Source organism: Aptenodytes patagonicus, chromosome 3 (assembly GCF_965638725.1).
Source record: "Aptenodytes patagonicus chromosome 3, bAptPat1.pri.cur, whole genome shotgun sequence".
In the NCBI taxonomy this organism is placed as follows: Eukaryota; Metazoa; Chordata; class Aves; order Sphenisciformes; family Spheniscidae; genus Aptenodytes; species Aptenodytes patagonicus.
Genome location: NC_134951.1, coordinates 110,743,039 through 110,758,964, shown reverse-complemented (window position 1 = coordinate 110,758,964; position 15,926 = coordinate 110,743,039). Strand labels below are relative to the sequence as shown.

General features: G+C 43.2%; 1 protein-coding gene across 2 annotated transcripts in view; it reads left to right on the top strand.

Annotated features, from left to right (window-relative positions):
• Positions 1-15,180, top strand: part of CAPN8 (calpain 8) — a 31,033-nt gene extending 15,853 nt beyond the window's left edge. The window contains exons 8-22 of one of the 2 annotated variants that reach the window (XM_076334634.1): positions 881-955; positions 1,637-1,797; positions 2,505-2,680; positions 4,698-4,709; positions 6,446-6,657; positions 7,235-7,271; positions 7,945-8,010; positions 8,944-9,001; positions 9,575-9,639; positions 10,888-10,956; positions 12,254-12,332; positions 13,055-13,087; positions 13,242-13,358; positions 13,981-14,039; positions 14,935-15,180. In XM_076334634.1, the coding sequence (XP_076190749.1) occupies positions 881-955; positions 1,637-1,797; positions 2,505-2,680; positions 4,698-4,709; positions 6,446-6,657; positions 7,235-7,271; positions 7,945-8,010; positions 8,944-9,001; positions 9,575-9,639; positions 10,888-10,956; positions 12,254-12,332; positions 13,055-13,087; positions 13,242-13,358; positions 13,981-14,039; positions 14,935-14,958 (1,243 nt within the window). In that variant the 3' untranslated portion in view covers positions 14,959-15,180. The remainder of the gene's footprint in view (positions 1-880; positions 956-1,636; positions 1,798-2,504; positions 2,681-4,697; positions 4,710-6,445; positions 6,658-7,234; positions 7,272-7,944; positions 8,011-8,943; positions 9,002-9,574; positions 9,640-10,887; positions 10,957-12,253; positions 12,333-13,054; positions 13,088-13,241; positions 13,359-13,980; positions 14,040-14,934) is intronic. The other variant, XM_076334636.1, reaches the window with a different exon arrangement.
• The last annotated feature ends 746 nt before the right edge of the window (positions 15,181-15,926 follow it).

Below are 15,926 nucleotides of genomic sequence, written 5' to 3'. Positions count from 1 at the left end.
CCAAGGACCCAGAAGTTTGAAAATCTATCAGAAACTGTCTGGGCTTCAACTACCTTGGACTCTCATGAGAATGGCAGTGACAACACCTCTTTTTATATTTAGAGTGGCATAAATTTTACTTTCATTTGGGCCATGATGTTTTTTCACGCAATACTTCGAGATTTCAGTTTCCTGGCCTGACTGACTGCAATACCAGCGCTAATGTTGTATAACACTTATGGATAGAAAACAGAGATAAACATTAGAATTATTCTTACCTTTATCAGAACCGCTTTGCTCAGCCCCAAGATAAGGTGCTTCAGGCACACACACATCCTGATTTTCTTGCACCTGTTTTACCATGGGACAGCCCTGCTGAGGCAGGTGCAGAACTGTACCGTCACGTGAGAGCAGATCAGAGCAGAAGCCAGCTTGCTGCACAGTAGCATCAGAATGGGAAAGGAGCAATGCTGTTTTCTGCAGTACATTTTCTAATCCCACCTTTTTGCTTTCTTGTTCTTTGGTGACCCCAACAGCGGAGCTTATATCATTTCCCTAGGGAGACTATCAGGCATCCCAACAGATCTTACAATGGAGAAGCTCTGCCCGACTTTCAGGCTGCATGTTACCTAATCCAGCCAGTCTGCAATATTTGTACATTCTGGCACCTGGCAGTGATGATTCAGTTTAAGGCTTATTTGTTGCAAATACGGTTGCAGCCTGATTCCAGCCCTGTATAGTCAGGTTGCAGTGCGTACCGCCATTGGGAGGGGCAGAAGGTCTAGTTGTTGAAGAAATACATACTCCTTTATCAGCTCTAACCGAAGACAGAGCCTAAGTCTCTGATCTTGTAGAATAAAATACAACAGCTGAACAGCTTGCTTTTGTGCTTTGTCTGCAGTGCTCCTGAATGGAATTATGTTGATCCCAAACAAAAACAGGCGCTGGATAAGCAAGTAGATGATGGAGAGTTTTGGTGAGAATCGTTCAGTTAGCTTAATCTTTTGGACATTTTATGCACACATATGCTTTTTAAGCAGTCTTTTCAGTTGGATGGAGAGAAACTGCCAGCACCAAGGGGGTTAATAATGACATGTGTGTGTTGTTAGCCTCTTGTTTATCTCCCTTCCCATTCAAATATTACCTTTTATTAGAGCTTGCATAACTCAGTGCTTATCCAAAATATAGAGACCAGATGGTAATAAAATTAATGAGGTGGCAAGAATGAACCTCAGCTGCTCTATATTTTGAGGTTTGTTTTTTTGCCTAAATGCTACACACTAATGAAAAAGTTTAGATTACCAGCTTGGGAAGAGTCTGTTTACCCAGACCTAATGGAAAGCCCATCCCAGTTAGCTGATTATATGGATCAGTACTGAATCCATGCCACTCTCTCCTAGACTGGAAAGATAAACGCCCACCGTCTTTCAGTGCAATCAGCTATATGAGAGAACAACTGCCTCGAGGAGATACAGCTCATTCAGGGAGTAGGAAATTTTGTTTCCCAAAAGCCAGTTCCAAGCTTCAGAGTTCAATTAAATGGGGCTTTGGGCAGCTCTGTAGTACCGGCGTTTGCTGCCCTGTTGGGAGACATCTATTTGCACTTGCCTCAACTGTTGCAGGCTGATGGACTAACCCTGGTCTTTTTGTGCACCAGGATGGCATTTTCAGATTTTCAAAGGCAGTTCACCCGCCTTGAGATCTGCAACTTGACTCCCGACACGCTGACAAGCAACGAGGTCAATAAATGGGACATGACCCTGTTTAATGGACAGTGGAGACGGGGTTCGACTGCTGGGGGCTGCCAGAACTACCAAGGTGGAGACCCAGCCAAGTGGGCACTTGGTGAAATACCAATACAGCAATCAAAATAAATGCTTGTGAACTGGAGGGGGCTTCGGTGGGAAGGGCTTGGAGGTGCAGCTCTTTCTGCAGGATTTAGATAATAAGCAAAAGCTTGGCAGCCTAAACCAAGATCTAATTCACACTTATTTACTCGTCGGGGATTACCAACCCACTAAGCAGTTAATTCATGGCTGTATTAGGTTTTTTTTTCCTCTGTCTGCTTTTCCTGCTTACATGGCTTTTGCTACTGACTGGAATAATCCTCTGAAGGGTTGGGTAGGCCAGGAAAGTGTCACAGTTCAGTGGTAGTGTTGCTTCTCATTCATTTTCAGGTTAGACCTCTGGAGAGGCTGTCTGGCATTTAGTCCTCCTGCAACAATAACAGCCTCGGCCAAGGACTTTTCCTGGAGACAAATGACTGGCTGGAATTAATGATATCAGCTCCTCCCTGTTGGTCATTACTCCCCAGGAAATACCTTCGTGCTTTGATTTGCCATGGCTCCAATTGATATTTAGCATAGCTGTGAAAACATAAAAACATATAATGTAATGGAAAGGACTGGAAAAACTCCAGGCAAAAGTCCTTCCAAAGAGATATTCTCTATAATTCTAGTGACAGCCATGTTGGCTACAATGACAGCAAAATCTCCTCCCTTTTGTCTCGCCTTGGGAATTCTTAGCGACATACTGGACCAATCCCCAGTTTAAAATCCGGTTGGACGAACCAGATGATGGCCATGAAGGGAGTTTGAATGAGCCGTGCTGTACTATACTGGTGGGCTTGATGCAGAAGAACCGCAGGAGACAGAAGAAAATGGGAGAAGCTCTGCTTAGTATTGGTTATTCGCTCTATCAGGTAAAGTTTGTTCCTGATTAAAGGCTTTATTCCCTGTTCTGCTACACTGGAAAAAATTAGCAATGTGCTACATCTTGACATTCAGCACTACACTTCAATAAGAACTGTATTTTGCAAGATGATTCAAATCCTTCTCTCATTTCTTCCTGACCCACATAATACAGGAAGATTCAGATAAATTTAAGGTTCAGGTTTTGTCCCACTTTAACAGGAGAGCAGTGTAAACCTAGAGGCAATAATTTAGCAACAGTCTCATTGAGAGCCCTCTCACAAAATCTGAATGGGGGCAGGCTCAGGGTGCCTGGCAATTCCAGATAAGTGTTTCTGATTACAGCCTATCGTTAGTGCTCAGTAGTCACTTTCTTTTTTTTTATTATTTTTCCCTTACATTTGAAAATTGTTTTGATTCATTGTCTACCATGCTATTGTTCTGGTTCAGTAATTTTAGTTGTTTTTTTTTTTTCTGATTCTCCCAGTGTTGCTTCCGTCTCTAAAAATATAATGCAGGGAAAAAATCTACAGTGTCACCTCTAATGTCTGTGATGTGAGGGGAGAGAAGCAAATATAAAAGTTTCCAACCAGTATTATCATTCCCAATATCATATCTGGAGAAAAGCAATTAAATGTTGTATAGATTCCACTGGATGAAGATCATTAACCAGCACAGGTGGGAGCAGATGGGAATGGCTGACTTTTGCTAATATATCTTGTGCAGGATGGTTCCAAACTAGGAAAGGTTTTCCCTAGTGCCTAAGTGTCTGCATACACAAATGGTTCTCACCGAGCCCATTTCTGAGTTGCCATCTGTGTGGTGCCAAGCACCCTGGCCTACTGGCATCCTGAATTTGCACATTAAGGATGTTTGTCTGCTCATATCACTGAGTACAACCCTGGAGAAGTTAGCAGAGCTTTTTTGCTTTACATCTATTTCATCCCACCTGCCTCCTCTGTGATCTTTTCCATAGTAGGGTAGACTTGGTGACTCTTAACAAGATGAAGACTTTCTTTTGAAAGACATGGCTGCTAACTCATCTCAGGTAGACATCCAGGTATGATCCAAGTTACTTGGGTCACGCACTGTTGTAGATTTACGTCATTGCAGCTGATGCTGGGGCTGAGGAGGTCCAGTTAGGACAGCATGGATGGTGACCTAAAGCAGATCTCTGTGCAGGAGAAGGTGAAAAGATGTATGCTCAAGTCTACCTGCCCTGCAGAGCTTTTCTAAGTCATGTAGCTCAAACTGCCTATTGACAATAACTCTAAGTGTGCCCATCACTGAGCTCCTGGCCTTCTAGTATACTGGTTATAACGAAAAAGAGTTCTCCCCCTGAGTTCTCAGGGGGCCATCTCAGGCCCCAGAATCATTGTATGGGCGATATTTTCAAAAGCTCTTTTGGGACTTGGGAGGACACTCTCTTTGGCTCTCACTGGAATCTGTGCTCTCAAGACAACTAATTTCTTTTGGAAAAGCTACCTTATATTTGGAGGTACAAATTAATATAGCAATTTAGTTAACTTAGGAAGGGCCAAATTTTGAAACTTCTTACTTGTTATAATTGCCTCACAACAATCTCATCATCCTCAGGCTGATTGCTAGTGACGGTAGCCTTATATTTTCATCATATTCCAGTAACAGTAGACTAGTAGATTTTAGGTCTGCTGTAATAAATTCTCAGTTTGGTTTTGGTTAGCAAAGTGGGGCTAACTTGTTGACTTTCCTGACTGAACATTTAAAGGCTTATCCAAATATTTCCAACCAATAGTATCATTCACAACACCATATCAGGAGAAAAGCAACTAAATGTTGTATAGATTCCTCTGGATGAAGATCCTGTTTTTCCTTTGGAACAGCTCTAGCACAAGCTAGAACTTCATGTATAACTGATACTACAATATGTGGTTGTAAATGAAAATGAAAAAAATGTGTCTGAAGGAGGCTTTATCTAATTTTTTTTTTCTAATGATGGATGCAGGTATGTAGCAGACCTTTAACATTGGCTCTTTATCTTCCTTTCAGATTCCTCAGGAGGTATGTAGTCTCTGCTGAAGACTTCTAGCCTCCAGATGGGCACCTCCTGTTGCACTGGAGAATTTAGCTACCAGGAAGACTTCTTCCTTACTAATGACAGCTCTTCTGGAGAGCTTTGTTCTTGGATCACTGGACCAATATCTCAAGTTCTGAATAACCATTTCCAAGGGACTGGGGCACAAGGCTTTATTACAGACATCTGAGTCCCAATCTTGACTTCATTTATACTTGTTGAAATTTGGCTTCCACTAAGTTTGTATAACAGGTCAGAATTTGTCTATTTAGTACAGGTGAAGGCAGAACAGGTTCTCTGTGCTCTAAAATCGAGAAAATGTAGCTAATGTTGTTTCGAAGAAATGCCAAACTCTGTGGATCTATTCTTTTTATAAAAAGAAGTCTATAAAAAGTTCTGAGTTGGGGCTCCTGGTAATGAACAAACCCCGCTCGACCTTTCCTAATCCTCCCAGATGTCAATACTGAGGTAAAGAGAATTTTCATTCCTGAAGAAAGAGACCCCAGGGGTGTCTGGCAGTAGGAATAGCCTATACTCATTACTGAGGTCCAGCAGCCCACGCTGCCAATTTTTCCTTGGCTTTTCAGCCTTTTTTTTCTCTCTCAGTAAATGAACTTGTGGTCATGTAGCAATTAACTGTGTTCTTTTAACAGCCTTGTAGACGCAAAGAGAAAATGAACTTTATATATTGAAAAAGATATGGATCTGGCTTAATCTTTGCAGTCCCACTTAGCTTAAGATCGAGCGGGGAGAAAGGATGGGGTGGTTGAATAAATACCAAATCCAATCTTATCTTCAGAACGAAAGAGGAAAAAAACCCATATTTTTCTACAGTTTACAACAGAAAAACTGAATGATTGCAAAATGTTTGATAACGTCTTTGTATGGTCTGATCTTAGACAACCAGAAATCTTATCCATATGCAATATTCCCCACCCTGTGTCAGGCACACAGCACTTTTTTTGGATCATTGAATCACACCTTTTGAAAGACATCCCTGTGGAGCAAAAGTCATGAATATGAGGTTTAGAGCAGAGATATTATTCTTATACTACTGTTTCTTGTTACATTGGTGTTTTGTTTTATGAGCTATGCAATGTTTCACTTGTTTAATAGTATATTGGTATTAAGGAAAAGTTATGTACATATGTTATTCCACACAATCCAAAAGAATACCCTTAGTATTACTAATAGAAATTGGGTAAATCATCTAATGTGGCCCCAAAAGTCTCACCCTTGTGACTACTACTGCGTTCTGTTTACTATTATTCTCTGTCTGTTTAAATAAATCAGAGACTACAAGTGCTATGCAATTAGATCTATCCCATACCATAAATTGCTCAAAAACATTCTGAAATTTAAATTTGAGCAGCCTGTGAAAGCAAAAATGCTCAATACATGGACGACTTAAGTACAGCAGGTACTAGTTTGACCAGATATGAGCACACATTATGATCTTTTTATTTATTTTATATCACAGACTGTAAAGAGGCATGTGAAAAGATAATCTTTACAAAGGAAGGTACCTTCCCCTTCTAATTATCCACCTAGCTGTTTCCCATGACAGAACCCTGGTGGTTATCTTTTACACTATCGCTCACGGATTTATTATTTTACACTAAGAAAAAACTTGGGATGGCTTTAAAGCACTGAAATTGAAATAGGGTGGCTGGGTTGCCAGTGAATTGTCGAATGGTTTCTAACAAAAACACATTTCCCACAGCTGGAAAATAACACAGATATTCATATGAACCGTGCTTTCTTCGCAAGGAACCAACCGGCAGCCCGGTCTGATCCTTATGTCAACCTGCGTGAAGTCTCCAGCCGCATGAAGTTGCCCCGGGGAGAGTACCTCATTGTGCCATCCACTTTTGAGCCTTACAAAAACGGAGAGTTCTGCCTGCGAGTTTTTTCTGAGAAACAGGCCAAAACGCAGTGCGTATCTCCTCTGTAAAGCCTCCTCTTCTGCTGGTGAGGCACATAAAGGAAAAGGTCAGGTGTTGCACCCACATCCCGTGCTCTATCTTTTCCCTTAATCAGCAATATAGACCCATTTCTAGGACCTCTTTTCTTATGTAGTCTACCGTATGTGACACACAGACATCCATGGGTAGAGAGTCATGGCTCTCCGGATGGCCTCCAGCAAGCACTCAAGTGGTAACTAGATCCCTCAGGTCTGTGAAATAGAAGTTCCCACAATTAGAGAGTGCAGGATTTGGGAGTATGATGACGAGGAGATGGTTTTAAAAAGAGTTGTATCAATAGCAGCCATTGAATGAAAAAACAGGAGTCTGGATACAAGACAAGAACAACAAGGATGGATTTCCCAAGGAAAATATCTTCAAAGAGGTGGGACAGACAGAGGTGTAAGAAGCAGGAAACCTGGGGGCTCGTTCTATGCATTTGGTAACACCTTATGTTAAACTAGCTTGTTTTGCTAATTATTTTAAGGGCAAATGACAGACTTGTCATTTCTTGTTGGTGTTGGTTTTTTTTTTCTGTTTTTCCTTAGGATTATTGGTGATGTGGTGGCTGCAAAACCCTATGAGGTAAATGTTTTAACTGGGCCGATTGTTGGGTTTTTTTTTTTTAACAGACTTTTCTTTCATAATGTAGGGGCAAATCAGGGGTGAGATTTTTATTTTTCCCCTGAGCTGGGATCACAGTATGTGTTTGTGCTCAGGAAAAATATTTTTTGGTTATAGCGATTCTTTACATATCTCCATGGCTTAGTTTCACGTGCATTTTCATGTACCTGGGCCCATGTGGAACAGAAACTGCACCCTTGTAGACTGGGCTGGAACACATTAAATTGCCCTTCCATCTAGTACAGGTAGGAGAAGGCGGGGAGGGCACTGAATGATCCTTTTCATAGAAACAAATTGTCTTCCTGAAGCCCAAGAGAAATTGCAAAAGGAGACTTCCAAGGAACTGCTGAATTGCTATGGCCAGGTGCAGCAACATTTTCACTGCAGCTATTTTATAAAACTACTTTGGTAGCAGAAAACGTTTTTGTCAGTCTTAGAAAGCATTTACTCCCAAATGAAGTCAGCCCCTGGCTGGTCGTGATTTAAGTAGTGCCTCTGTTTTGCCATTGCTGCAGAGCAAGTGCTCATTTTCCGTTGCTGTAAATAGTCCCTTGTAAAGCTGCTTTACGATATCCACAGCTCGCTTTCTAGAACCACCTTGTAAACCACATTCTCGGTCATCTCTTTCCTCCAGCCTCATGTGGATAACAAAGATATAGATGATGAGTTCAAGACTCTGTTTCAAAAGCTCTCTGGAGAGGTAAGTGGATTAAAGTGAAAGAAAAAGACTGGGACATCTCTGTTATGATTATGCAAATATTTGACTTGCCAGTTCCTTTTACTGTCTAGTCTTCAAAAAACCAAGCAGTTCTCCCCTTTTATTAACTCACACTTTCAGTTCAATTTATTTTACAATAGAACAGTTTCACTACATTTTTACTTTTATTGGTGCAAAATGTGATTTGTTCCCTCGGTAATGCAGGGCATGGAGTAACTTTGAAAATAGGGGTGATGGGAGTGAGGACTGTGAAAATATTATCCCGTGGTGAAGTAAATGACCTGTGGAGTTAGCGTGTAATTCTGACAATTGCGTAGTTGGCCAATTCCATCCTTTTTGTTTAGAAGCCCCGGGAATCGGAAAAACTGTTGGCTGAACTTTCTCTCTATTTGACAAATCTCAGTATCTACAAAGCCTTGCTGTGCTAGCCTGTGGCTGTCATGTCAGATTTTCTCTTAATGAACAGGTGGTCACTGGCACCGAAGAGGGAAAACATCTTCTTCATCAGAAAGACCTTTCTGAGTTTTGAGAGGGCAATTTTAGTATTGTTTGGCTGTAGTTTCCATAAGCCTGAAAAATCTCAAATGCCCTCCTGAACCTCTTCAGCGAAGAAAGAAGGCAGTCACCCAATTCAGTCAAACCTGTTAAAAAGTTAACATTTACTGGGTCATGTCACCATGGCACCTAACAAACCAATTATTTCCCATTTGAAAGGCTAGGATATATTCATGATTTCTGAGGATGTCCTCCATGTGATGTCTGATAGTAAATATAAAGTGTTAGAAAAAAATTAAAGGTTTACATGCCTTAGATAAGGGTTGGAAGGAAAATAGTCCCCAGATGTCTGACAGCAAATGAATATAGTTTGTTTCAAATAATTTTTGTGTTAACACCTAAAATATGTTTTCTGTCCAGGACTGTGAAGTGACTGCAATTGAACTCCAAACTATCCTAAACCGGGTTTTGGCAAAGAGTAAGTTATGTTATGTAGTGCCCATTGACTGGAGCTGACAGGCACATGCTGAAATGGCGAGACATAAAGTTGCTCTTTGGTCAGAATGAATGTCTGTGCCTGGGTCCATCAGCACACAGATGGGATCTGTGCTAGCAAAATCCAGCTCTATCAGCTAAGGGTGATGAAAAACTGAGTTTTTGTCCACCCCTAGCTGAGTTTCTCCTGGCTTGTTGAACCTCTAATATGGAGGGAAAAAATACCACCTGGTGCTTCCCTTCTAAGAGCTGCCAGCCGATGTCCTGCAGAGGCACTATATTCCCTGTACCTTCTTGGGAGGACCACCATGGGAAGGTATTATTATGCTGCTGCATAACTTCTGTGGACAGCTTACCACCCCCAAGACCAATAGCATCCCCTGCCCCAGTGCCAAAAAATCCATGTTAATCAGCTGAAGGGAAATAGTGGAACAAATGGCAGAGCATTTACTTTGCTAATAAGATTTTAAGGTGGCTGACATCTCCAAGGTTGCCTGCAGAAAAATATTTGCCTAAAAGTATTTCTGACTTGGATTTTACTTCCTTTTTTTTACAGGAAAGGATATTAGAAGTGATGGATTCAACATTAACACTTGCAGGGAGATGATCAGCCTTTTAGATGTATCCTTTGAACATAATTTCATCACCTTTAAAGTTTCTGGATCTCCTTTGCAAAACTTCCTGACAAGATAGGCTTTTTTTTTGTTTTTTGAAGTTTACATTTCCATTGTCCAGGCTGGAGGCATAAAATTCAGCCAAGCAGCTCTATCAGCTCAGGGTTGTAGAAACCTGAACGATTTAATCATCAGCCGCTTCTGTCACCTGCTCTGCATCTCTCATTGCTTAAACTTTTCCCTAAAAATAGCAGGGAGGAGAAGCAGGGACCTTCTGCCTGGATGCACCTGTGCAGTTTCGGATGCATACACAGCGTGCTTGGCAGGAGGCAGGTTTTAAGCACAACCTCAACTGCCACCTCTAAGTCAGGTACTGCTTATAGAGCACAGAGCTCAAAGCAGCAGAGGAAGGCTGGAGAGCCTGTTCAGAAGGGGAAGGCTATGAGTACATGCTGTGCCTCCCTCCCTTCTGCATAGCTTGTAGGACACATGGGAGCTAATAAGCGTTGCGTAGCCAAGGGAAAAGGAGAGGTCAGCACATCTGCCCAGTGCTCCTTTGACATGTTGGGAAGGTAGCCAGTGCACTGGGAAGGTCAAGAGCCATGCTGCCAGGATTGCCATGCAGACCAATGTTGGTCTCATGACGCAGTCATGTTGAGGTCAGCAGGGATTAGCTGTGGATCTTGTGGATCACCAGCTGTTAGGAGAAGTGATGCCTTTGCCCTACACTCCACAGCCTCCCAAACCCAACAGGGCAACTCAATAAGTACAGCATGATGGGGGCCAACTCCTTGTTCCTGCATGATTTTCCATAGGAAGGGATATTCAAGGCCCTGAAGGACACGGGGGAAGGCTGCGTAGCCTACTATTGACTCTCTCTGTTCACTCACAGTTCCTGTGTCTGCTTTCTAACACTTGTCTGCTGTGAGGCCAGTGCTTTGTTTCCCTAAGGGCTTTAATCTACTGTTAACTGTACAAAATGTGAGTGGATCTAGTCGTGCTTATATATTTAGCAATCCCATATATCATTCCTTGAGAGTGCAGATAGCCTAGAAATTCTTGGCATGCCTTTAGCTAAGCACATGTAAAGCTGTGGGCATGTCTGTGTGAGATGGAGATGTATTACAAATGAGAATGAATATGGCATTAAGATGACACTGTGATGGGTGATTTGTTTTTATCAGAACTGGTTGCTCTCCAGTTTTGCTAAGGATAGAGGAATCCTGATTTTTGAACCATGCCTTAACATCCCCAGACCAATGGGACTGGCACCTTGGGACTTGTAGAATTCAAGACTCTTTGGATGAAGATTCAAAAGTATTTGGTAACATAATATTTCTGACGCTCCCCTTCCCTCTCAGCTCTGAAGTACAGATCCAGAACTGAGATAGGGTTAAGCCACCACAGGCAGATATATTTGGAAGTCTTCCTTCTCATGGCTGGAGCTTGTTCCAGGGCTCAGAAACACCTCTGATTTAAAAGGACACAAGCAGATCCTCTTTCACCTTGGCCCCACTACTCTCCATAATTTGCAGTACCTTATGGAAAGCCAGATTAACCCTCTTTCATTCCTGGCAAAGACAGCTCTCTGCTATATTAAAGCTCTTATGAACATGTCTCTGCTGTTGTGATATGTTACATTGCCAGCTGAGCACCAGCAAAACCAAGAAACACATATTTTTAGGACCTACAAAAACCTGGCTTTGTATTTTTTAAATCTTGTAGAAGTGCTGAATTATTTTCCAAGTGCACCCAGAATTAAGCAGTCTAAAGGAAGGTCAAATTTGGACCTTCTTTGTTTAACAATATCCCTTTCAGGCAAGTCTGCTGCTACCATGCTTGATGCTGGTTAGCACAGAGCATCTGTCCTGGAGGTTCATGAGGAGATGTTCAGCTCTCCTTCAGCCGGAGGCACCACCTCTGTCCTCCTGAGGCTGGTGCTGGCAGAGCAAGCCCTAAGAGCCAATTCCACTCTGAGCTGTAGATCTGTGTGGCTTCTAATTCTCGATAATAAACCTACTGGCAGTAGGAAGCATCCGTCATGTCGTGTGAAATATTAAGCAAAATGGACTTTGTCTGTTGCAGCGTTTGACAAGTGATAGGATATTTTCCCCAATGGCCTGTCTGCCACCGTGTAACATGAAGGCGGGCAGGCTGCCAGGCCATGGGAACATGTTTCCCAGCCTGCCTTGCTTGCCAGTAGCTACTTGAAACATTTCTCTTGCTCATTAACATTTCAAAGAGCAGGAGCTTGGGCTGGTAGGGGCAGCCCGTGTCCCAGCCATCAGAAGCCTGAGGCTGTGTCTGCACAGCAGAGTGATGGTGTGGACGCAGCAGAGGTAGGCACGAATGTCCTGGCTTTAATCTAGCTACAGGAGCAGGGAGGACGGCAGCGCACGGGCTGCAGAGTGGACTAGCAAACCAAGGTTAAACCCTAGAGGATGCCTGGTTATTTCATTCTGGCTGCTACCTCCTGGCAAGCCTCATGTTACCATGTCTTCACTACCGTTGTTACCCAGCCATGAAAGCCAAAGCCTGCCTGCCTGTGCTTGCACCATCACATTGCTGCGCGGGCACGCACTGAAAAGCCATTTCCGTATTCCCTCGTTCCTCTGCTGCAGGTGATCTATAAGAAAGTGGACAGTGACTACTCCGGTACCATCGACTCCCATGAGATGCGAAATGCCCTCAGAGAGGCAGGTGAGTATGCTGTTCGGGGACACCGTCAGATCACTGCAGTCCCCCCATCAAACATCGGAGGAACAGTGGAGCCTTTAATGGCTTTGCTTCCCTCCCGTCTCCTAGATCACAGCGTTGCCAGTGCCATTCTCCCTTCCTGACAGTCACAGCTGTTATATACATCAAAACCCATCCTCTGTTCTGCATTATGAACCACTGATATTTTTGTCCATGCTGTGATCATTGCTTATCCATCTGATTATTACTTGCTCTATTTTTGGCGTCATTATTTCCTAATCTAATTGTCCTCTTTCAAAGCTATGTCCAAATCCTCTTTTTCCTTCATTTCCTCCCATCACCTTTCTCTACACCAGAGAAGGTGCAAGCCTGATCAAGGCATGCCCCAACGATATCCTCTCTGATGCGTGCTATTCACTTTTGGAGCAGCGCTTGCCAGCTCAGGGGTATCTAGAGAAACACTGTTTTTTTGATCTGTCTTGTGCTCTGTGGAGTCTATGTGAGTGATCCAGAGACAGAAATAGCACTAACATGGGCCTGAATAGAGCCCAATGTGTTATGCGAGCAATTGGCTCTACTGCAATCACTGCTATTCAGCTGCAGCACCAAGACTTGCTAATTAGGGGTTTATCTGGGGAACATAGGACTGGTTATGCTGTGAAACTATGTGAAATATGCAGACTGACAAAATGCTGTGGGAGAACTTTATGCCTCTCTTCACCCAGCACAATGGGCTTTGGAAAGGACCCACAACAGAGGTGGGTGATGGATTCCAACAGACCTTCTGGGAGGAAGAGTCCTCAATTTTTCACCTAGGTCTGCCTGCAGCTGCAGCAGTCCATGGGTAAGTCACATCAAAGACAGCATATTAACCTGCTGTGTCAGTGATTTGTGTGCTTCCCATCCCTTCAGGCTTCATGCTCAACGATCAGGTGCAGCACAGCATTATCACCCGCTATGCCTGCAGCAAGCTGACCATTGATTTTGATGGCTTTGTGGCCTGTATGATCCGCTTGGAGACCCTGTTCAGTAAGTGCCTCCATTCATCAGCCAAGGGGAGTTCCTGAAAACTTTGGGGTTTCATTAAGTATTTGGTGTCTTTTAACTGTGAATGTAGCAAATTGCATAGAAATGTGAGGGTGCCAGCAAAATTGTGTCTGTTGGAGAAAGCAGCAGAGAAGTAGCAAAAGCCTTCCTGTCTGAATGACCATGGAGCGTGGGAGACATGTTTTCATAACCTATCATGCTCTTCTGCTTTACAGTCATCTACACTTTATTGTCAGTGCTCTGGCCCCCAAGTTGTCCCACCTCCTATAAATGGTACCATTTATCATTTACAGTCCTTACTCAGACCTGATTTACAGGTTTGTTCTTGGATCATACCAGATGCTACTGCATCAGATTTTATAGTTGTCCTGCTGCCAACTCTCAGTTTGCTGCTGTAGATCTGACTGTTCCGCCCCATGAAGCGGCTTAGAAATGACTTGTAAGAGGAAAGAAGAACAGCTGTAATATGCTCTTACAGAACCAGTCTAGATTTCCAGTAGATCATGGCAAAAAGCCAGACTTCTACATTTTGTCAGACTGATTCTCTACATGCCAAACTCTGTGGTTTATATCCAATATATTTTCCCCCTCTTCTGCTTTTCAGAAGTGTTTCATCTCCTGGACAAAGACAAGAGTGGAGTCATCCAGCTCTCTCTGGCTGAGGTGAGGCTAGTCATATTGAAATAACATCTGGTTAAGCTACAGCAATGGACCGCACTAAAATACATTTATTTAAAATCATTATTATAAGTGGTAAACTCAATAGCGATTCAAAGGGCAAGTTTGTTTATGTGAAAAGGCTCTTCAGCTTGGAAGGCTTGTCCGAATTAGTAGAACGAACATTTACCTTATATGAGCAAAAAAGTAAAGATATGTTCAAAACCGCTAAGGTTGCTTGAGAAGATGCTTACACAGTGTGTTTCACTCTTTCAGAGGGCAGTGGTCAATTTATTAGAAAACACACAGCAGGGAACTGTTCTTGTCTGGCAGAGAATGTACCGATCGACCTGCCAGAATTAGAAGAGGCCTTTTAAGATGCCAGGTCTTTTTTTTCCCCCGCATTGTTTTTAATGCAAATTCATCCTGTTGAAGCTGTAATAAAAGCAATCAGCTTGAGTCTTCCCTTTGCAGAATACAAATATATCTCAGGAAACAGCTGGAAGGGGCCCCAAGAGGCCCATCCAATTAGTCCTCTCAGCTGAAGACTGGCTCAGATGGAGGAGGATGGCCAGGAAGCCCTGTGACCCTCAGTCACAGTTAGTCAAATCTAGCTGAAATTGTACATTGCATACTCCGACCCTAGAATTTTTCAAAGGTCACACAGCTTACCCTGGAGAACTGGTCTTCCCTTGGAAGAGACCCCACTTGCAATGTCTGAGGCTGATCCTGGCAATAAATTTCCCCAAAGTTCCAAAGCAGATGGATCCTACGTGCACGACAGATTAAAACAGAGCTCCAGCCTTTCCCAGCTTGTTCTCCTAGAGCTGTGGTAGAGTGCCCTGGTGGCATCCTGTGGACCTTCCAGATGGTCTGACTCCTTGTTCTGTTTCTCCCTCAGTGGCTGTGCTGCACACTGGTTTGAACCACGGTCGACGAATTCAGCAGAGACCTCTGAGACTCTTCTGAACATGGAACCACTCATTCGGCTTTTCCTTGTTACGGAAAGCAGAGAGAGAAACTTGGTTTCTTTACTGGCAGGTTATTTGAAGTGATTTGAAGTAAAAATGAAGTGATCTCTTGTCAGTTAGAAAATAAATACACTATTGAACCAACAAAGATAAACAAACAAATAAAACAAACAAACAAACCCAAACTTAACTTCCTTTACTTTTCCTGCCCAAAGAGTATTTCTATGTGTCATGCTGAAATGTCACAAATTTTGACTTACCGCAGATGGGCCCAGGTGGCTTTGGTTTGACTTCTGACTGTGCATCAAAGATCAGCAGTGTTCAAAATCCTGGAAGGGATCTCCATTGCCTGCAATGTCCAGCATATGTTTCACAGAGAGAAACCCATGCTCAATGGGCGATCACAGAGAGGCCTCTCTCAACAGGACTGGGAAAACTCAAATATACACAGAAATCCATTGCATGCCCAGAGCCTGGACAAAATTTGTGTTGCTGCTTTGGCTACCACCCTTCCCAGCCGATTGTCCACTTTGGCTGTGCCAAGCGTCCACAGAAGCTGGGAGCTCAGGGCTCAGAGGCAGATGATGAGCTGCTGAGAGCACAGGGGAATCGAGCATGGACACAGCCCCAAGGATGAACAGGGAATTACGCAAACATGATGGCACTCATCCACGAGTCTTGGCTCAGTCTTCCAGGGAAAGGAACAAGGATGGAAGGCCATAGGCAAGTTGCGGCAGTTATTTCAGCTGAGTTTTTCTCCTAAGAATGCTTGTCCATATGTGTACTTCAGTGCCCAAAGGTGGGGTTTGGAGTTTTAGGAGGTGAGTGATTGGAGCTCAGAAGCTCATGAAGGCACGCGTGAGGAGAGGAACATAAAATGTACGTGTAGGGGGTCCAGGAGCTTGAGTGTGCGAGGGATGTG